Source organism: Micromys minutus (assembly GCF_963924665.1).
Source record: "Micromys minutus genome assembly, chromosome: 29".
In the NCBI taxonomy this organism is placed as follows: domain Eukaryota; kingdom Metazoa; phylum Chordata; class Mammalia; order Rodentia; family Muridae; genus Micromys; species Micromys minutus.
In genome coordinates, this window is record NC_137964.1 from 10,682,519 (window position 1) to 10,704,512 (window position 21,994).

Below are 21,994 nucleotides of genomic sequence, written 5' to 3' on the forward strand. Positions count from 1 at the left end.
TTTGATCCAATCTATTTGGAGTTCTGTAGGCCTCTTGTATGTTTGTGGTTATCTCTTTCTTTAGGTTAGGAAAGTTTTCTTCTATTATTTTGTTAAAGATATTTACTGGGCCTTTCTCTTGGGAGTCTTCACTCTCTTCTCTACCTATTATCCTTAGGTTTGGTCTTCTCATTGCTCCCTAGATTTCCTGGATGTTTTGGGTTTGGAGCTTTTTAAGTTTTACATTTTTCCTGATTGTTGTGTCAATGCTTTCTATGGTAACTTCTGTCCCTGAGATTCTCTCTTTTATCTCTTGTATTCTGTTGGTGATGCTTGCATCTATGACTCCTGATCTTTTTACTATGTTTTCTATTTTCAGGGTTGTCTCCCCTGTGTTCTCTTTATTGTTTACATTTCCAGTTTTAGATCCTGGATGTTTTGTTCAGTTCTTTTATCTATTTGCTGGTGTTTTCCTGTGTTTCTTTAAGGGCTTGTACTTGTTTTTCTGTGTTCTCCTATATTTCTTTAAGGGATTTACTCATGCACTCTTCAATGCCCTCTATCATCAGCATGAGGCACAATTTTAAGTCCAAATCTTGTTTTTCTGGTGTGTTGAGATATACACTGCATGCTGTGGTGGGAGAGCTGGGTCCTGATGTTGCCAGGTTGTCTTGGTTTCTGTTGCTTAGATTCTTGTGCTCGCATCTTACCATCTTCTTATCTTTGATGTTAGTTGTTCTGTGTCTGGATGGAACTTGTGCGTTTGTGGGCTGTGGGGGGTTCAGGGGGGGATTGGTCCTGGGTGTTCATCTCTCTATGGACAGGCTGTGAGTTCTGATGGCAATGGGCTGGCTCTAGCTCTGGGTGCAGATGAAGGCCTGAAAAGCACAGACCCAAGCAGTAGCATTATACCTTCACCCAAAGAGTTCCTGGAGGTTTTTCCCCGGATAATCAGTGAAGAGAGAGTGGGGGCTCACCTGTGGGCTCAGTAGGGAGAACGCTCCTGTGTCTCCTTTGGATGCCAAGCTCTCTGCAGACAGTCCTGATGGTATGTACTTTCTACTTGTGCTGAGGACTGGAGAGCCACAACCCATATTTCTGGTTGCACTGCCCCCACTAACCCGTGCTGCTCTGCTTTGTTGGCATAAGCACTCACTGTGATTTCTGCTGACTCTGGTGTACTGGTAGGTTCAACATACTCCTATTACTGCACTGCCTGCTGAAGATGTACTCATTTTACCCCACTGTGCTGTAGCATCGGATCTGCTTTCCATTTCTGCACACCCGGATTAGGTAACAGGCTCATAGCGCACAGTTCCTCCATGGTGATCTGATGTTTGAACACAGGCAATCTGACTCTATAGTCCTCATTGTAGATCAAGGAGAATAAAATGGTCCCAAGGAAAAAAAAAGCTTCCTAGTGGCCAGCACATATTGAATGAAGAAAGGATACATATTTTTTTGTTGTTTTTATAAAATGGAATACTCTTTATGGGCAGCAATGAAAACTGTGGAAGCTGGGAGTTGGTTCTTTTCTTCCACTATGTGGGAACTGGGGATCATATTGAGGCTATTAGGATTGGATACCTTTATCTACTGAGCCATCTTGCTGACCCATTTTACCTTATTTTTGACACTGAAAAGGTTCAGGTTGCCAATGAACCTTGAAATCATTGATTCAGCTAGATTGGCTGTCCAGTGGGCCCCGAGAATCGCTCTGTTTCTCCCTCCCCAGTACCGGGATTTACAGATGGAATCTTGCCATGCCTGGATTTTTACCTTGGGGTCCAAACTTGGTTCATCATGCTCATGTGGTAAGCACTACTTACTATCTTCCCAGACTCCTAATCTCTGCTATGAACTCGAAATGGAGGTGACCTGAATAGGTAGAGCAGAGACGGATCAGGTGGTTGAGCTACAAAAAGACTTCAATATTATGGAAATATTATATAAATTATATTGGAGTTATGTGGTGTGTGCATACATAAGTGTCTAGGTGGAATGAATGTCTCTTCACTGTGCTCCATGAGTGATATCATCTCGGCACCAGAAAGCATGCACACGAACCATAATCAGTGAGTATATTTTCCGGTCTTGTATTTATTTTATGGACTTAAAATACATTCTATGTTAATATTTGTTGGCTCAGAAACACAGCTCTCACCTCAAATAGAATGAAAAAGAGAATAAAGTGTCGATCTGGAGCGGAGTTTAGACAACAAGATTCCAGAGGCACACATTTATGTTGTCCTAAACACCAAGTTCTAATGGAGAATGGCCACATGAGATTTTTATTAGTTCAAGTAGGTGGGCTCCAGATGATTCAGGGAAACTTCTTCTCCCCCCCCCCCAAGAACAAAAAAGGTTTATTTAAAACTATTTACAGTTTGTCCAGGTCTCACAGGCTGTGCTCTGGACCCACCCCTCTCGAACCTCGGGCAGTTTCTCGGCTCCTGATGGAGAAGCCAGGGCTGAGACCAGGGTACCCACTGTGGATCTTTGTCTGTGAACTGGCAATTATAAATAGCATGGAGGTGGTGGGCAAGGGACAGGGAATAGATTTCTAACCTGATCTAGTCACAGTCAAGAAGGGGACACTACTCTGAAACTCAGACTCAGTGGACCTAGTGAAGCATCCAGAAGTCCTCCTCTTGCAGAAAGCCTTCCTGAACATGAAGACAGACAGCTTTCCCCTACTGCCCCTCCCACAAGCTTCAGAGGCTCGCCTAGGGATGCTGGGCACCTTTTCTCTCAAGACTGACTCAGGGTCCAGAGCTACTGGAGCCATCCCCGCATGGAGATGATGGTGGAGAGGACACAGCGCAGGTCCAGGCCAGAGCCTCAGGGGCAATGTTGGGGGTCAGGGTGCCCCACTGTAGGAATAGCCTGCTTTGTTGTGCATCAGCAGCCGATCATCCACGAAGTAGAAGCTGTCAGTCTGCCTCTCAGATGGATGATGAATCGTCTCATGATTAGCTCCTCGGAGGAAGGCGGGAAGTCATAGATGTGCTCACAGGTGTTCATGCTGCCGGGGATGCAGAAGCCAAAGTGGAAGTCGAAGCTTTTGAAGAGCCGGGTTCGAAAGTAGTGCCTCTCACCCATGTGGAAGTTGTTGACCGGCTTGTCTCCCCCCTGTGAACTCCACCTTGGCTCCCATCTGCCTCCCGCGGAGGAAGGCAGGTGTGAACTGGTAGCGAACAAAGCATCCTGCATTGGGGTTCCAGGTCCTGCCGATTGATGGGCAACCGTTCCAAAACAGGGGGCTTCTTGATTTCAAAAAGAACAGTCCCTGAATCCATGTCCTGGATCTTGAACTCGACGAAGTCAATCCTGTAGATAATTTCCTCAGGGGAGCACCCGTGATCCGCTGTAGCCCCAGCATGTCCTTGGACCCTACGGGCTGCTTGCCATGCAGAGGCCCCAACCTGGGTCCGGGGTCTGGCTCCCGCTACCACTCGGACCCGGACTCGGCTTCTGCCCCAGGCTCAAGCGTGGGCTCCATGCTCCGGTTCGAGATCCCTGGAACGGGCTCCGCCCCTGGCCAGGTCCCTTCACCTTCATGGCCTCGCGGGGCCACAGATCCTCGCCCGCTACTTGCACCGGCTGGAGCCAGGGGAAGGGGGAAACGTCTGTAGATTTAAGATTCTATCTGGTGACATTCTTAGCTTTGGATTGGTGGAAGCCAGTGGTCTCCTAAGAATTCATTTAAAATATGTTAGGTTAGATCAGAGGTAGGCAACAATGGTTTTCATAGGGACTAAACATGGCTCTTTTGCAGGGGTTGGGGGTCTGTAGCATTTTAACTTTCTACAGTTTTGAAGCTCAGTCACTTGTTTTAGTTTTAATTGTTTCTCTAATAAAATACCTTGACAGAAGAAGAAGAAGAAGAAGAAGAAGAAGAAGAAGAAGAAGAAGAAGAAGAAGAAGAAGAAGAAGAAGAAGAAGAAGAAGAAGAAGAAGAAGAAGAAGAAGAAGAAGAAGAAGAAGAAAAGCAATAGCAACTTAGGGAGAAAGGGTTGATTTCATAGTACAATTTCCATAAGGAACTCACTATGCAGGGGGCTCAAGATAAGTGTCATATCCATGGTTAGGAGGGAGGTTAACAGAGTCAAGCCACATTACTTGCCTCTGCTCAGCTCAGTTTTTACACTCTATAATTATAGAGTGCAAAGCTCCCTGACTAGGGAATGTGCCACCCATAGTCAGCTAGGTTTTTTTTTTTTCCCATATCACTTACTTAAGACAATCATCCACAAACATGCCCACAGAACAATGCAATGCAGATAATTCTTTGTTGAGATTCTCTTCCTAGGTGGTCCTAGAGTTATTAAGTTAACAATTAAATCTAGCTGTCATAACCTTGTATAATCTTTAATACAAGTGTAGCTCCTTTTTTTCCCTTCTGGGAACTCCAGTTCTCATCTTGTGCAAGTTACAGACTTACAGCAGCATGCCAAAGGGAAATACCTGTTTTCTGTATGCCTTTCACCCAGGATCCTCCAATGCTGATCTCCTACAGACCATGACAATGTGCAATGTTGACTTTTTAAAAGACAGATGTGTCCTGGATCCAGAGAGAGAGATGCCCAGTGGTTAAGGATGCATACTCTTCTTGCAGAGGACCTATATTTAACTCCCATGTCAAGCAACATAGGAGGATGATGGAGGGGGTGGGGCAAGAGAGTGTGGGTAGGTGGGGGAACATTTTCATACAGGCAAAGGGGAGGGGGACGGGCAGATGTGGGATGGGGGGCTGGTGAAGGGGAAACTGGGAAGTGGGGTATCATTTGAGATGTAAGTGAATAGAATGATTAATTTAAAAAAATTATACTAAGTCTGCCTTTACATGTTTTTTTGGCCTTTCCCCTGTGCAGCTTTTAATATTCTTTTTTCTGTACGTTTAGTGTTTAGATTATTATCTTTTGGGAAGACTTTCTTTTCTGGTCCAATATATTTGTTCTTTTGCAAGCTTCTTGTACCTTTATAGGTTTCATCCTCTTTAGGTTAGGGTTTTTTTTTTTTTTTTTTTTTTTTTAACCCATGATTTCTGAGCTAGAAATCTTCTCTTTCTTCTATTCCTGTTATTCTTAGGTTTGATCTCTTTAGAGGACTCCTGATTTCCTGGACGTTTTGTGTCAGGACCTTTTTAGATTGCACATTTTTTTGTCTGCCATGTCAATCTCTCTATCTTATCTTCTATGCCCAAGACTCTTGTGTTCTGTTGGTGACACTTGTGTCTATAGCTCTGTTCACTCACCTAGATCTTCCCATTTTCCAGTACCTCATCTTTTTGTGTTTTCTTTATTCTTCTATTTCTATTTTCACATCTTGAACAGTTCCGTTCACTTCCTTTAACTCCTTGTCTGCCCTCGCGTGATTAGTTTAAAGTCATGTTTTTTTTTTTTTTTTTACAAAGGCTTCTACTATTTTCATAAGACTGGATTTAAGGTCATTTTCATGTGCTTCATCTTTGTTATACAATCCAGTGCTCGCCGTAGTAGGATAGCTCTGGTGATCCCGTATCACCTTGGATGTTGATGACTCTGTACTAATACTGGCCTCTAGTCATCTGGGTTTTGGTTATTATATGTTTAGGTGATCATTTCTGACTTCTTTGTTGGATGGTTTTCCCCCTGCTTTTGGGTTTCTTTCTGGTCTTGTGGTCTGAGTGATGTATGATTCTGATGACCAGCAAGTCTTCAGGTCCGGTCCAGTAGTGTGTCTCCACTGGTGGTTTGGTGGCCTGTGTGAACTGACCTTTGGGATTCTGGGGTTCTGAGAACTGGCATGCCCTCGGAGATTCCACGTAACAGGTTTCTTGGGTTCCTAGTACCAGTGTGGCCTTTGGTAGAGTAGGAATCTTCTGGAGTTCCTAGTACAAATATGGCTCCCAGTAGAGACAGAATCTTCAGGTAGAGTTGGGGGCCCAGATATTAGGTCCAGGGAAAAGTGGAAATACAGATGTGAGGATGGAGGAGGAATGGTGAGAGGTTGAGATGTTCAGCTGAGATAAGATGCATTAGGAAAAGAATGTGCAAAAAGGTGCACACACACACACACACACACACACACACACACACACATGCATGAGACACATGGCTTTCTTTTTAAATAAAGCAAAAGATGTGTGGAAAAGTGGTTGTATATCATATTTTCTCATTAAAATATGTACCCACTGATTGATAGCTGCATGACTTTCGTGGGAGCAACCAACTGTTTCTTACTGTGTCAACGCCTTCTCTTCAGAAGGGAATTCATGACTGGCACTTTAAATCTGGCTAAAAATCCATAGCTGGAAAAGCCATACACATGGATGAATTGCTGTTTTGATAAATGGTCATATCGATAAACTACCCTCTAAGTATAATTTTCAACAATCTTAAGGGACTAGTCACAGATATTTTAGTGAATGCAACATGGACACACACACACACACACACACACACACACACAAACACACATGCACCACAGATCAATGGAATAGAATAGAGGACTGAGCTATAATTCTGTACTCCCATGCCATTTGAAATTTTGACAAAAGGTCAACAATACAAATTGAGAAAAGACATCTTCATCAAATGGTCAAACTGGGTAGACACATGTAGAAAAAGACAAATTTCTTATTTCTTAGTCTGCCCTATGTTACCATCAAAGCCCACTCAGAGTCTGTAATCTGGCATGCTTCCTGAAGCCATGTTAGTTGTCCGTGGGCACAGGGGAACTGGCCCTGTCCCTCCCCTCCACAACGTGACTGTCCTCGGTTGATGGCTTCTGGTGAAGATGCAGGTTTCCGTTGGGGCTGGCCAGTAGGGATCTGACCATGCTCCGGTAAGTATATGGACAACACAGAACGAACACGATTTTTCCTTTATTTAGGGAAATGTGGGAAGAATGGGAGACGAGTGCTAAAGAGCTGCATGATATGTGGTTCACAAATAATCAATTAAAAAATAAGGGTAAAAAGTTTCATATCCTTAGCCATTCAAACCACTCTGAAAACCCACCTTACCTCAGCCAGAATGACTAAGATAAAAATAAATATGTATAAATAAATAGGTGGCAACAAAAATGGCGGTGAGAATGTGGGGAAAATGAAACTTCCTCCTGGTGGGCTTGTAAACTGGTGCAGCCACTGTGGCAAGCCGTACGGGAGATTCTCAGAAAGCTAAACCTAGAACCGCCATATGTCTCAGCCGTACACTGCTGGGAATATGCCCCAATGTTTGCTCATCCAAGTTCACTGATACTCGATGCACAATAGCTATTAAAAAAGAGTCGGCTCAGATGTTCATCGGTTGCCGAATAAATAAGGCACTTTCGATACAAATACAGAGTTGAGCTTTAGTCATCTGTAGAGAAAGATGTAATTATGAAATTCACAGGTAAATGGGTAGAACTGGAAAAACAGCACTCCGTGTCAGGAAATGCAAACCCAGAAAGATAACCAGCACCCGCTTCTTCCTGTCTGTGGTCCTAGCTTCAGTTTTTAGATATCTGTGTTTAGACTGTGCTTGTATTGGCCGGGGGCCACTGGACGGGGAAAGAGCATTAACAACCTGGGGCTAATAGAACACACAGAACATTAAAGTGGGGGATGGAGGCGTAGGGAAATGAGTATGGGAGGTAAGGGTTAACCAAATCAAGAGAGGTTGCAGAATTCCACATGCAATCGTAATAGTTTGTAACAATTAAACGTATAGTACAAAATGAGTTTGAAAGGAGACATCTAGCATGGGTACCTAACAATGCTCCCAGAAACCACTGGTTACTAAGCAACATGTCTAGGGCCAGATTGGGATATGGAAGTAGGAGTGGTGGGCCGGGAATGTGGGTCAGGTAAAGGCACGTGCTGCCAAGCCTGATGACCTGAGTTCAGTCCCTGGGAAGAAGAGAACGGACTCTTGTAAGCCCTCCTTTGGTCTTCACTTGAGTGACATTCTGCCCAGCACGGGTATCTAAACATAAAACAAATAAATAGTGTACTAAGAAAAAAAAAAAAATAAGAGTCTGGCTTGTTGGGAAGAAATAGGGTTTGGTGGGACAGTGAAGGGATAAGAGAGGACAATTGGCAAGAATGTGATCAAAGTACATTGTGTGTGTGTATTTGTGAGTGTGTATGTGCATGTGTGACTGTGTGTACATGAGTATATGTGTGTGTTTGTTTGTGTGTGTGCCCAATCCAGGGGAGAAGTTTTATATTCTTTACCACATGGCTCTCAGATATCAAACTCACGTCACTGGGCTCACCTGCTGAACTGTCTGTCTTGTGGTAAGACTGTGCCAAACAGCTTGCTTCCTGTGAATTATCATGTTAAAACAAATGATGAGTAGTGTGGGAAAAAAACAAAGCTACCTATCACAATTGCAGGGAAGAGGGAGGTATCTCATAATAGGAAGAGGCTGAGGAAGTGTCTGACTGCTCAACCATTAAACGGAGAAAACAGTTGTCAGAATGACTCCAGAGGCAGGGAGAACACATAGGCTCTTACATAGGCAGGGGTCTGATTGTGGTGGAAACAGACAGTCACATATGCGCCTAGAAAGAGGGCTATCTGACTCAAGTGAGCTGGTGGGAAAGTATGCAGAAGAATCCCCCAGGTTCAAACCAGACAGAGTCCCCAGCAGTAAGACCGGGAATGAATACCCCCTAACAAAGAAGGTGTTTGCAACTGACACCCACTTACTTGCAAAGGGAAAAATCAATTCTCTTCAAAGGAATGTTGCTAGGACTATCAACTGCTCTCTCTCTAGGATAATACATTGCTTGCTGGTGTCCAGAATCTGATCATTACTCAAGCTCAGGACCTCAGAGGTAGGGAGGGAATTTGTTTATAGGCTCTACCATTCCCTAAATCCTTAGGGACCAGGCTTCAGGAGAGGCATGGCATGATGAGGTTTTCTTTGGTTTGTGATTGCTTCTTCCCTTTGAGATGGTTTCATTTTTCCCCACAGAGCTTGTCAACTTTAGGAGAAGAGGAGGTGCCCTGGTGTCTTCAGGCTGGGAGACCTAAAGGTCCTGGTTCATAATCTAACACAAACAAGCTCTACGGATGATACCGGAAGGACTACCTGGGGATGAAAAGAATAAGTGCATCCAAGATACAACATGAAAAAGTAATGCTAGCACATCTGTTAAGACGAAGAGAAGCTAAGAAGCAGAAGACTGCAGCTTTGTCCCACATACCTGAGCTGTCCCCGGCATGAGTCTCTTGTTGGAAAAGGTAGCTCTTTACATCAGAGTCTAGGCATTAACACATTGGTAGGCCATAGCTGCCTCCGACAGAATGTCTAGTAGCAGGGGAAACATGTTCTCTTCAGAGAAAAAAATCTTGGAGATCCTCTCAGCACATATATTATATATTGTATATATAATACATGGTATGTACTATATGGTATATATAATACATTCTATATGACACATACAGTGTGTGTGTGTCTGTGTGTACCCCATATAAATTTAAATGCCCACAGAAGCTATTAGAGAGTGATAGGTTCCACAGAGCTGGAGTTTCATCAGATATGGGTTCTGAGAGCTATATTCGTCTGGGAGAGCAATGAGTGTACTCTAAACTGTTGAGCCATTTCTCCAGCACCTGAGCTGAAATATTTGTATGATGTTTCCTGGAGGTCATAGGTGATGAAGCAGAATGATCTTGTCCGTGCTTTAGTTTGCATGATGAGCTACAGAGACCAGGGAAGGTTCCTAGCCAAGCGTTCTCAGGTAGGTTGCTGGAAAGTGAGCCGGCAGAATGCAGGCATACATGGAAAGGATCAAGTCTCAGGGGACAAGGCAGATATGTATGGCTCTATGGGATGGTTAGCTTTAGTTGTCAGTTTGACACAACATAGAAGAATAGCCTCAACAAGGAATTGTCTATTTTGGGTGAGCTTGCACAAATATCTATGGGGCATTTTCTTAAGTCAACTGAACAGGAGGAAGCTCATTCTAACATGACCACATCATTCTCTGGCCTTGGGTGACTGTATTACAGTAGAAAAAGTAGAAAAATTTATTCTCTGTGCTTTTGGACGTAATATGAATAGCTGACTCAAGTTCCATCCTTGGTATCCCTGCAGGGATGAGCTGCAACCTGGAATTGTAAGCCAAACAATCCTTTTCTCTCCAGACTTTCATTTTCTCAGGACTTTATTACAGCATCAGGAAACTAGACTACCTGACAATGGACAGAGGGCTGGGGAGATGCTCAGTGGGTAAGAGCACTGATGTGCAAGAGAGAGGGCCGGAGCTCAGAGCCCTAGTAACTGTAAGGCTATGCATGGCCACATGTGCCTGTAGCCCCACTTTAGGGGGTGAGTGGAGACAGGAAAACACTGGATCTTTCAGGTTGCTGGCCTTGCTGGAAGATAAGGAACTCCAATACCTTTCTCAAGGGAATAAAGTGAAGAACTATAGAGAACATCAACTTCTTCTTCTGGCCTTTGAGTGTGTGCATCTCAGTAAGGAAGATGGGTCAGATTAATGGAAAACATCCAGGTCCTGAATGCATCCCATATCAGGTAACTACACTGAAGTGGGTGTGGGGGGCAAGAGTGAACCCTAAGCCCAGAGAAACCTGAAAGCTAAAGGAAAATAGTGATTGGGTCTCACTGTGACAGTTAGCTTGTCAATCTGACACAATCTACAGTCACCCGAGAAGAGTCTCAGTGGGTTGACTTGTGAGCATGTCTGTGGGAAACTGTCTTAAGTTGACAGAGGTGGGAACATCCAGCCCACTATGAATGGCACCATTTCCTAGGCAGGGGTCGTAAACTGTAGGAGTAGGAAAACGGATGAGTCAAAGAAACTGAGTAAGTTAGCTTGCAAGCACTTCTGGCTGCCCCTGACTGTTGATGTGATGTGACCAGTTGTCTCAAGTTCCTGCCATGACATCCCTGCAGTGATGGACTGTCATCTGGAATGTAAGGTAAAATAAGCCCCTTTCTCCTTTAGTTGGTTTTTGTTAGAGCACTTTATTACATCAGCAGAAACAAAACTAGGATAAATGCCGAGGATGAAAAATCTGATGGAAAAAAAAAAAGATTCCCAGGGCATGTTTTCAAAATCCTGAGGCCACCAGGCAGGGAGAAGAGGCTGGCAGGAAACTGCGGCACATCTATCCGCCTGGCACAGTAGCATGAAGGTAGAAGGTGAGATGAGCTAGCCTTGAGCACATGGGGTTGCAGACTTCTTGCAGACCCAGAAGTTTTTGAGTTCACATTTGGCATCATTCCAACCATCCCCAGTAAATTCTACACAGTCTTCTTCGCCGATGTTGTTGGGCTCCCCTTTATTCCAATATTTCTGGAATCTGGAAAAGCAATCAACAAAACATTAGTCTACTCCAGCTACATGTTGTGAACCATGCCATAGTTTTAGCTTTGTGAAACTTAATGTCTTTCCATCCTTCGAGAATGCATATTGTAGACAGGCCTTATTCTGGAGATAGGGGCATGTCTGGGTCAGTTGGCTTTGGATTTTCTGATTCTTGATATGTCCTACATTGAAGAAGTGTGGGTTTTCGATGTAAACCAACCAATCAGAATTCTACCTTTCTTACTGGGTTCTTTCTGGCCCACAATATGTCTGCCCCATGCCACGCACCAGACAATTAGGGATCAGAATGATAAAATGGTAAACCCGTAGATGCTAAGCCTGTTTCGCCTGTTTCTATGTATGGACAACAAAGTATAGGTCCTTTCCCACAGTGTATCCTTTCTTTTTATTCTGATTTGTTCTGGTTCTTTCCCATGATCTCTGTGTTGTGCTGTGAGAAATATGGTCATCCTTATAAACTACCATTAAGCTTTTGTTGTCCCCCTCTCCTTCCTACATTTCCTTCCCTACAGACTTTTCTCTTCCTCCCTCCCTCCCTCTTCCTTCCTTTGTATTTTTCCTTTTCAAAACATTTTTTTTTTTTTGAAACAGGGTCTCATGTAGCCCAGGCTGGCTCAGAACCCATTACGTAGCTGAAGAGAACACTGAACTTCTGATTCTTTCCCCTTTACCTTCCAACTGCTGGGGTTACAGGCATAGACCACCATTCCAGATTACGCAGTGATGGGGATTGAACATTCTTTTGTGTACATACTATCCCCAAACCAACAAGCCATCTTTCAATGTTAATAATCCCCTTGCCCTGTGGCCTTTCTTTCTTTTGTCTTTTCTACTAATAGCCTACATCAAAATCAACACCCCTCAGAGGGACGTTTCTCTTGTTGCTTTGATGGTGGGATTTGCTAATATTCTACCTGGGCGTGGGTAGGAAGACTTCCTTCCATCAGCAAATATGGGCAGCTCTTATTGCTAGGAGGCCAGGGAGAGGAAGATGAGACCCAAAGGTAGCTATCAGAGCATCAGAGAACTGTCTAGACTCCACTCTGTTGGTTGTTCCCTGGATCTACCTGGATGACAGAGCAGAACCATCTACCCAGAGCCAAGTAGCTTCCTTCTTCAGGTCTGAGAGCCCCATCCAGGTTGGTCCTTTAGCCTTAGAAGTCTGCTGTAGGAAGGTCTGGAATAAAGAGGAGGAGAGTCAAGGGGGACTCCTACTTTCAGCTTGTCTCTCCAAACTCTGGCAGAAATGTCTACTTAAAATCTTATTTTTCCCTTCTTCTCTATCAGGTCAGGCACACTCATGTGTGCTTAGATGTTGGCAGTCGTTTTTACATCTGTAGCCTATGGGTGGCACATTTGCTCAGCACAGGGTGGTACCCAGCTGGCTGGACACGAAAACACATGCCTTTAATCTCAGAAATCCACAGGATTTCTGTGAGTTCCAGACCAGAAAGAACTAAAGAGACCCTGTATTAAAGATAGCAACATCATATACACATACACACACATACATACTACACACACACACACTTGGGAATTACACAGCTATCCATACCCTTCCTCAATTCTGCTAATGTTCCTGTATGGCTATTGAGAATTCCGAGTCTATAGAATGAGTCTATAGAATTTCCTCATTACTGACTATAATGTGTTGGAAGCAGATCATGCTAACTCATGGTTACCTAAGATGAGTACCTGTTCTTTTCAGTTCTTCAGTGGCATCCCATTATAAACTTGAAATTGTCCATGGTGAGAATATCTACACCAGGGGAATTGGCAAGCACTACATATTATATCAGGTTATGCGTGATTATCTATATGTGTGCATATCTATGTATGTGTATGTGCCTATGTATATGAATACATGTATGTGCATATGTATATGTGGGTGTAAATGCCACAGCACATATGTAGAAGTCAAAGGACAATTTGTAGGGGTTGGTTCTCTCTTTTCACCATGTGGGTTCAGAGGATAAATTGTCAGACTCGGTAGCAAGTGCCTTAAGCTGCTGAGCCATCTCACCCCATTCCTCTTTATCTTTGGATTTGAAGTCAAGGTTCTCAGGCATGTGAAGCAGGCCCATATCAGGACTTATTTTTTCATAATTACATCTACTTCTATGTCTGGATGGGCATATGCCACCCTGCAGGTGTGTCTGTCAGAGGGCAACTTGAAGAGTTAGTCCCTTCCTATTACCACGGGCATCCTAGGAATTAAACTTGGGGTGTGAGGCTCAGAGGCAAGCACCTTTGTCTGCGGTGCTGTCTAATCAGCATGTACACCAAGACTTTTATCTCTCCAAGAGCAGGTGGGCAGGTGGCTAAATAGTGACCAGCACAAAGGTGATATCTACCGCATGTTAGGTGTCCCCAAAGCACTAACAAATGTTCAGTCCATAGTTCTATGCCAAGGGCTCAGGATCTCCCTTCTCTTCTTTCCCTCACACAACTCTGGCAAATTATCTTAAACCCAGCTGATCAGGAGTCAGGCACACAGACCAGACAAGACTCGGCCCCACCAGATATACCTGCTCTTCATCACTGTTGATGATGACTAGCTGAGCCCTCACTTCTTTGCAAGCTGTAACGGCATCATTCCAGTTCCGTTGGGACTTGGAGAAGAAGTAACAGTTTCCTAGGAGGAATGTCCAGTCCCAGGGGCAGAGTCGACACAGGCGGACTGTTGGGGGAGTGGGTTAGAACAGACTCACCTCTGGATGCCTGTGATTTTTGTGCCTGCTTAGCCTTCAAACTCTCCAGAGCCAGAGCCTGCCCTTGACACAGCATCCCGGGAAACCATTTCTTTACCACTTTCTACACCCCCTTGAAACTGTAGAGAAACTCGGGGGTCCTAGCTCCGCTTCCTCTAGACTGGAAGAACTAGGTGGTCAAGTTCAGAACAGTGGGTAGGAGGTGAACTCATGGCCTCTGGGATTACTGAAGTGCCTGGGGTGTGCACCACTAGGAACACTCAGCGTTCACTGTGTGTGCACAGCCCCTGTCAACACTGAGTGCCTGCTGTCTGCACAACCCCCGTAAAGACCAATTGCTCTCTTTGCTGCTACATTATAGACCCAATTCAGAGGAGGAAACCGAGGTTCAAAGATGACTGAGAATTCAAAGAAGTTGACCCAAAGTGATTGAGGCCTCTGGCTTCTGTTCACTCACGGAGCTCAGTCTTCATCTGTGCCAGCTGTTGGTAGATCTTCTCCTGCTTAGAGTTATCCTGCACCTGGGAGCTTGAGATCTTGGAAACTGGGCCAAGAAAAAAGAGGGGGAACTGCAGCTGTTAAACCTCTGCTGTGAACACAGTGGCCTGAATTGTGTCCCCAGGGACACTATGCCATTTCTCTTTTGAGATGGAGCTCACCCTGCTGTCTAAACCTAACACCCAGGAGTCCTGCCTCCATTTCCTCTCCTGTATGGTGAGAAGTAGAGACTTAGAGCTCACACAGAGGCCAGTAGACTGGCTTAACCGGATGCCTATTATGTGCATGTTACCTATGAATATTGAGTTCCTACTCTGTGCACAACTTTAAGAATACTGTGTAATGACCCTGTGCACAGTCCCTGTGACCACCGACTGCCTACTATGTGCACAAACTCAGTGAAGATGGAGTCCCTGTTGTGCTCATTGGTGATGATAACATGATCATACCTGCAATGAACCAAGAGACACACCTTAGGGCAGGGCTGTGAGGGCATTTTTGGAAAGATGAACAGGATGGCCAAGACATAAGGAAGCCGAGGGAAAAGCACGGCTGCTATTGTCTGTCCATCTTCCCATCTACCCTGTTGCTGCCTCTGGTGCCTCCATCCTCTGCTGATGTTGAGCCTCATTCCTTCAGCTTTTCATTGCGGCTTGATATGTGCTCTCCAGGAATCCCTCAGGCTCCAGATCAGAGCTCAGAGGCACCCAGACTTAAGGACTGGGCAGCTACCATGTTCTCAGCTTCTGCAGCATGTTGACAGCCACTGTGGACGGGTTAGACCATATTGCGTAAGCTGACCTAGTAGAGTCTTTTGGTAAATATTCATTCTATAGAATTAACTTGTTCTTCCAGAGAACCTGACCAATGCAGGCTTTGTAAATGTTGAGTACCTACTGTGTATATTGTCCCTATGAACACATAGTACCTACTTTGTGCATGTCCCTGTGAACACTGAGTACCTACTGTATGCATGGTGCTTATAAACAAGTACCTAGTGTATATACGGTCCCTATCAACACTGAATGCTTACTGGGTGCCTGATTCTGTAAACACTGAGTGCCACCCTTGCTGTCACCTGTGGCCTCAATTCACAGAAGAAGAAACCGAGGCATAAATAGGTCTGATGATTCAAGGATAGTGACCCCAACAGTGACCTCTGGTTTCTGATCACTCACGGACTTCAGACTTTAGCTGCAGCAGCTGCTCAGTGACCTTCTTCTGCATGGATTCATTCTGACCCTGGAAGATGGGGATCCTGGACACTGTGCCAAGGAAAACAAAGAGAAAAATAAAGAACTGCCATCATTAAACACCTACAGTGTGCCACCGCCCATCCCTGGGAGATCTTATGTCATATTTTATGAACCATACCATGTCACAGCTTGTCATAAATTCTGGCCCAAACGAGCATTCCCTTCCTAGTTCCCCAGTGACAAGGATTGCAGGCACAGGTTGCCTACTCCAGCTTCTGAGCTGGTTTCTGACTGATGTCATGTTTACTCTCTTTTGGAGACTGGGGAAAGCAAACATTCAGAAGGGTGTTTAATCCTGGAGATGTGGGGTTTGGGGGTTAAAATGAGCCCATACTTGAATGAATGCTATGTTCCTTTTCTCTTCAACCTTCAGGCCCTCCGAAGTGAAGGTTCTTCCTTGACACAGAATGCTGGGGAACTACTCCATTCTCTGCTTCCTAAATCCCTCCCCTCCCCCAGGAAAGCCCAGAAGTCCCTGTCCACTTCCTCTGACAGGAAGAAATATACTTATATAGAGTCCAGAATAGGAGTCAAGACATTGGCTTGAGTTTCTACTGTGTGTACAGACAGCACTTTGTACACTGAGTTTACACAGGGCACATGACCATTGTGAACATTAAATGCCTGATGCATGCATGGTTCTTCGGAGCGATGAGTGCCTACCCTGTGAACAACCCCTGGAAAAGTGAGTGCCTACTGTGTGTATAGTCCCTGTAAGGAGCAAATACCATCTTTGTTGGTACTTTGTGGTTTCAATGAACAAATAAAGAAACTGAGGCTCAAAGAGGTCTGATGACTCAAAATTGGTCCCCACGGACCTAAGGCCTCGGACTGCTGGTTTCTCACTCACGGAATTCAGCCTTCAGCTCTTTCAGCTGCTCAGAGATCTTCTCCTGCATAGAGTCATTCTGCCCCTGGGAGATGGGGATCCGGGACACTGTGCCAAGAAAAAAAAAGTGCCATTATTAAATCTATCACGTGCCACTGGTCTCCAGTGATGCTGTGTCATTTTAAAAAGCGTTTATTTATTGTGTGTAGGGGCAGGGGGCGAGCATGTTTGCATGCCTGGAGCTCAGCGGAAAACTTGTAGGAGTCTCTTCTTCTACTGTGTGAGTTCAAGGGATTGAATCCAGCTTGTGAGGCTTTGTAGCAAGCGCTTCCGTCTGCTAAACGATCTCACCAGCTTTCACTCTCATTTCACCTTTTTAGACAAGTTTCAGCTGGTGCCAATGCTTCTCTCAAACTCCTGCACATAAATGGTTATGCCTCCCTCCGATTCCCCAGTAGCTCAGACTACAGATGGGTGCTGCCATTCTAGCATCTAGGACAGTTTCGGATTGTTGATTTATTTCCTTTGAAGACTGGGAAACTGAACACCCAGAAGAGCATTTAACCCCAGGGGAGGCAGGTCAGGATAAACCACCCTTGCATGACTATGTTTCTTGTCTACTTAACCTTCAGGCCCTTCAGAGTAACACAGCATCCTAGGGAACCATTCCCCTCTATTTCCCAACACCTACAACCCCAAACCCCATCCCCAGGAATCCCAAGTATTATCCTCTAGACTGGGGACTGTTTGATGATCAGCAATCAGAACAGAGGCCAAGAGAACTGTTTAACTGAGTTCTGACTTTGTGCATGACTCCTGTGAACATTACATGTGTATATGGCCCCAATGACCATGTAGTGTCTGTTGCATGCACAGTGCACATTGTTGTGTGCCAAGCATGCACATATCCTCTGGGAACACTGAATGCATACTGTGTATATGGCCATTGTGAATATTGAGTGCTTACTGTGTATACAGCCCCTGTTGGCACTGAGAACCTACTGTGTGCACAACCCGAATCAAGTATTATTACTATTTTTTTTTTTTTAGTCACTGTTAATCTTGTGGTCTCAATTCAAAGAGCTGAGAAAACTGAGGTTCATAGAGATCTGACAATTTAGGAAAATTGACCCCTTTCCCCAGAGCCCTCCAGAGGCCATGGCACTTCTGGTTGTTGGTCACTCACTAAAGTCATCTGTCAGCTGGGTCAGTTCCTGGAGGATCTTCTTTTGTGTGGGTTCCTCCTGCCCCTGGGTGTTTGGGGTCCCGGAGACTAAGAGGAAGGAAAAAACAATTTCATTATTAAATACTTTCTGTGTGTCAAGTCCTGCACTCAGACACATTCCTTTTTCTTTTAGATGGGTCTCATTATGTTGTCAAGGCTTCTCTCATATTCTTTGGCACAAATGATCATCCTGCCTCAGTTTCCCCGATAGCTGGAATTACAGGCACACAGCAGCACTCCAGAGTCTGAGACGGTTTCTCATTAACGTCTTCCCTAATTCTGCTTGAAGACTAGAGAAACCTACCACTCTGAAATAGATGAGCCACAAGGAGAAATGGATCCGGGATCCACCCACGCATCTTTTCTGTCCTACACCAGAGACGGGGGCTTCGTTTAAACACACGTCATCCACTTCACACTCTCCATTTCCCTCCCAGACCTAAAAAGGTTCTAGCTGAGGTCCTGCAAGAGCTGAGCCCTTGGTTGTGCCTGACCTTGGAAAAGGATGATCATCAGGAGCCCAGCCAAGAACAGGAAGGAGAGCAGCTGCAGGACCAAGAGGACTTGTCTGTGTCTCAGGCATCCTTCCGGGGAAAAAAGTGGACTTTTTAGTCGCCTGGTTCTAAAGCAGTTGATCAGCATCCTCCTCCCACCTGGCATGTGAATCGAGACTCAGATTCTACCTCCCCATGGGCCATGGTTTTGTTCCCCGCCCTCAGTCTCCTCACAGCTTGTGGTTTTTCTGCCCCAGCCTCCATCTACCCACACTCTCAGTTTCCTACCCCAGCTTCTACTCCCCCAAGACTCTCAATTCCTTGCTACACCCTCCATCTTTCCAGGACCGTCAATTCCCTGTCCCAACTTCCACCATACCATAGCCCAAGTTTTCATGTCCTACCTCCCCATGGTCCATCGTTTCCTTCCCTAGCCTCCTCCTCCCACAGCCTGTGACATCTCCCCTAACCACCTGCCCCAACCTTCCCAGTGGCCCTCTATTCCCCATCCAACCCCTATCTCCCCAGGAAGACAAAGTTCAGAGTCCTATCTATCGTTCAGCCCCAAAGACCCACTTCGAGGAGGGCTGTCTACTTTTCCTCAGCCCCCTCACAGTATTGTACCTGCCAAGCCTTTGATTCCAGAATTTGGTCGTAGTCTGGAGCTGCCACTGATCATTAGCTCATCATCTTCTGGGGGAAGAGAGCACCAGTCAAGCCTGGGCAGCCTCAGCTCTGAGCTTCCCTCACCATGCTCCCAGAATCCCAGCCCAGCCTCACCTATGGAACCAAGAGGCTGCATCCTGGTTTCCATGGAGACACTCATGGTCACCACTGTCCCCACTGTGGGAATGCTGGGGACCCCAGCTTTTATTTCCTTATGTTCTCTAAAAAATTTTTTTCACTCCGGAAGGGGAAAGGGAAGCCCATGGATTGCAGAAGAGCCAGAGGGAGGGACTGCACCTTTGACACCGCCTATCTTGTGCCAGATAACTTGAGATTTAGTTAGTTTTTTTTTTTTTTTTCAAGGGAGGGTATTGCATGTTGGGATTTTGTAGCAGAAAGAACCGGTGTGTTCATGGTGTGACCAAATTATCGGTGTCATTTCAAAGCTAATAATGGCCTATATAATAAATCTTTAACCTATGCTGAACATAGGAGATCAAGATCCCATTTTTCCAGTTCCTCTGCCCTTCTGACTCGTGGCTATCTTGCTTTGCTATGTCATAACCAGTGGAGATTTCTGTTCGCTTTGCTGTTCTCATGCACCTTTCGATCGAGTATCTGCGGTTGTCAGGACTTCTTACTGCTGGGTGGAGTCGTTCCTCCGAACACCTCGTTGCACTGGTGGTAGCTGAGAAACTGCATGTGCAGACCAGGCAACTGGTTCACAGCGAACCTGAGAATTGAACATGGCTAATCTGCTTTTGGGAGAATCAAGTAGTTCCAAGGAGGAAATGAAAAGTTCCCTAGCTATATCAGAATTGTAGAATTTTAAAGAAAAACAAACAAAACAAAACAAAACAAAACAAAACCAAAAAACAAGCTGGCAAGGTGGTTCACTGGGTAAAGTGTCTGCTGTACAAGCGTGAGGACCGGAGTTCAAATCCCAGCACCCAGGTAAAAAGCCAGGCGTGGCAATACTCACCCGTAACTTGAGCGCTGTGAGAAGTAGAGACAGGATGATCACAGGAGCTCATTGATCTACTTACCTAGTCAAACTGATAGTTCTGGGTTCACCGAGAGACCCCTACTTCAAAACATAAGCTGGGTGACATGGCCTGTTAGAGAGAAGCTAAACTCCTCATTCTCAGATATAAAACTTTTGTTCACTGTGCTATAATGGCTATTTGACTCCATTCTCAGGACAAAGGAGATAGCAGTGATCTACAACAGCATGAGGCCCATCCTCTTTACTAACATCTCTATGACAACACAAGAAAGCAGTACAAAGTGACAATCAGTGTTAAGTCTTGACCTGCCAGAGAGCCCCTTGCTTTCTTCTTCGGACAAATGTAGTTCTGTTGGGTGGGCAAGATGATTCCAGGTAACAACGGCTTGGAAAAAAATAACACGGATATACTTAAAATACGTTTTACATTACCTCTGCTTTGTAAATCTCCTATTGGTCTAAGTACAGACTTGCAGTCTCTTGTCTCTTTGTTTAAGATGTTCAAAGCATAACCTTGGGCTGGGACCTGGAAGAGATTTAAGGATGATAATGTGTGTGGAATGCATGTGTCTATGCTGTGTGTATGAGTTAGCAAGATTCTTCTCTTTGAGCATTAGCCGCAGCTGGACAAGCATCATTAAAGGGCCTCTTCTGTCAAAAGTGCAGAGTAATTCCTAACTGGGAAGGCTGCTCAGCTGATCAGGGAGAAGGAGTCTGGGAAAAGGGTGTTTCCTCTGAAGAACCCTCTGGACCCTCCCAACTGCTGATCACCAGTCCAGACTCTTCCAAAGAGAAAAACTGAAGTAGGCCCTTGCAGGATGGGGTAGGGCAAAGAACTCCAGGCATCAACCAAGGCTCCACCCCATAGGGTGAAAGGGGGCTCTGAACAAGCCCTAAGAGAGCTTTTTAGTAAAGCTAAGAGGTGGGTATGGGCTTTCCTAGGAAAGCTGACAGTCAGGTTTGCCATTAGGAAAACAATGAAAGAAAGTGTGTTGTAAGCTGTGAGGCAGGCCTGTTTGTCAGGGACTCTGTCTGTTGTGGAGACCCCACTGTGCAGGGTGATTAGGATGAATTTTCTTTGAGAGAATCTATTTAGCTGGGTTGAGCCAGATAAACTAGAATGTGAACTCATTTTCACCATGAAGTCTGCACCATCTGTGACCTAGGTCTGAGCTTCTGTCCAACACTGCCTCCCTTTTAGGAAAAAAAAAAACTCTCACAATGGATGGCAAATTTGTTGTCATTGTGTCTTTTGTGATATTTAAAAAATTTGAATTGCTTGATCAAGGAGAGTTATATGTAAAGATTAAGATGGCTGGATGTTTTCAAGCTAAAAAATGATTTTTTACCTTGAAATAATCCTTGTGAGATAGATATAAGCAACACACTGATCAAGCCAATTAAGAGGAAGGGTTGGGAGTTGTCCCTGCGTCTGTTGGTCTGTTGACTCCCTGTGAAATCCTTCCCCTAACCAGGGCCCCTTGTCTGGCTTCGGTGGGAGAGGTTTATTTACTCCAGAAGTGACTTGATGTGTTGGGGGTGGTGGTAGGGGTAGAGAGGATAATTCCCAGGGGGCCTCCTTTTTCTCAGAAGAGAAGAGGAAGGGAAAGTGGAAGGTGACTCTGTGTGAGAGGGTACTGAGAGGAGAAATGGGGGCTGATATTAGGATGTAAAGAGAATAAATAAAAATCAATACAAACAAACAAACAAAACCCAGAGAGTACATGAGCCTAGCAGGATATGTTTGTCTCACACAAACAAACGAAATCCAAAACAACAATAACAAAAAAACTGAATGCGTCTTTCATTTTGGCTGGAGAACGAGAGGAGGGTCATTTCTCAGAATCTTTTGGTGTCAACGCTCAGTAGGTAGTTTTTTTGTTTTTGTTTTTTGTTTGTTTGTTTGTTTTGTTTTGTTTGTTTTAGAGCCAAAACCTAAAATTGCAGCAATGTTAGATGAGAATCAGAGTAACTTTGCAACATTCAACAGAACAC

General features: G+C 44.9%; 1 protein-coding gene and 1 pseudogene across 2 annotated transcripts; both read right to left on the minus strand.

Moving 5' to 3' along the window:
* Nucleotides 1-2,839: 2,839 nt before the first annotated feature.
* On the minus strand, nt 2,840-3,352 carry LOC308439081 (protein unc-119 homolog A-like; annotated as a pseudogene). The gene has a single exon. The product of its transcript is annotated as a protein unc-119 homolog A-like (transcript).
* A 7,785-nt stretch (nt 3,353-11,137) lies between these two features.
* Nucleotides 11,138-19,153, minus strand: LOC308439298 (CD209 antigen-like protein B; the record flags this gene model as incomplete). The annotated part of the gene is made up of 9 exons (XM_080941026.1): nt 11,138-11,288; nt 12,382-12,491; nt 13,843-13,994; nt 14,483-14,569; nt 15,702-15,788; nt 16,630-16,716; nt 17,795-17,881; nt 18,328-18,417; nt 18,952-19,153. 9 exons carry the CDS (start codon nt 19,151-19,153, stop codon nt 11,138-11,140), a joined length of 1,053 nt encoding a protein of 350 aa, XP_080797152.1.
* Between the last annotated feature and the right edge of the window lie 2,841 nt (nt 19,154-21,994).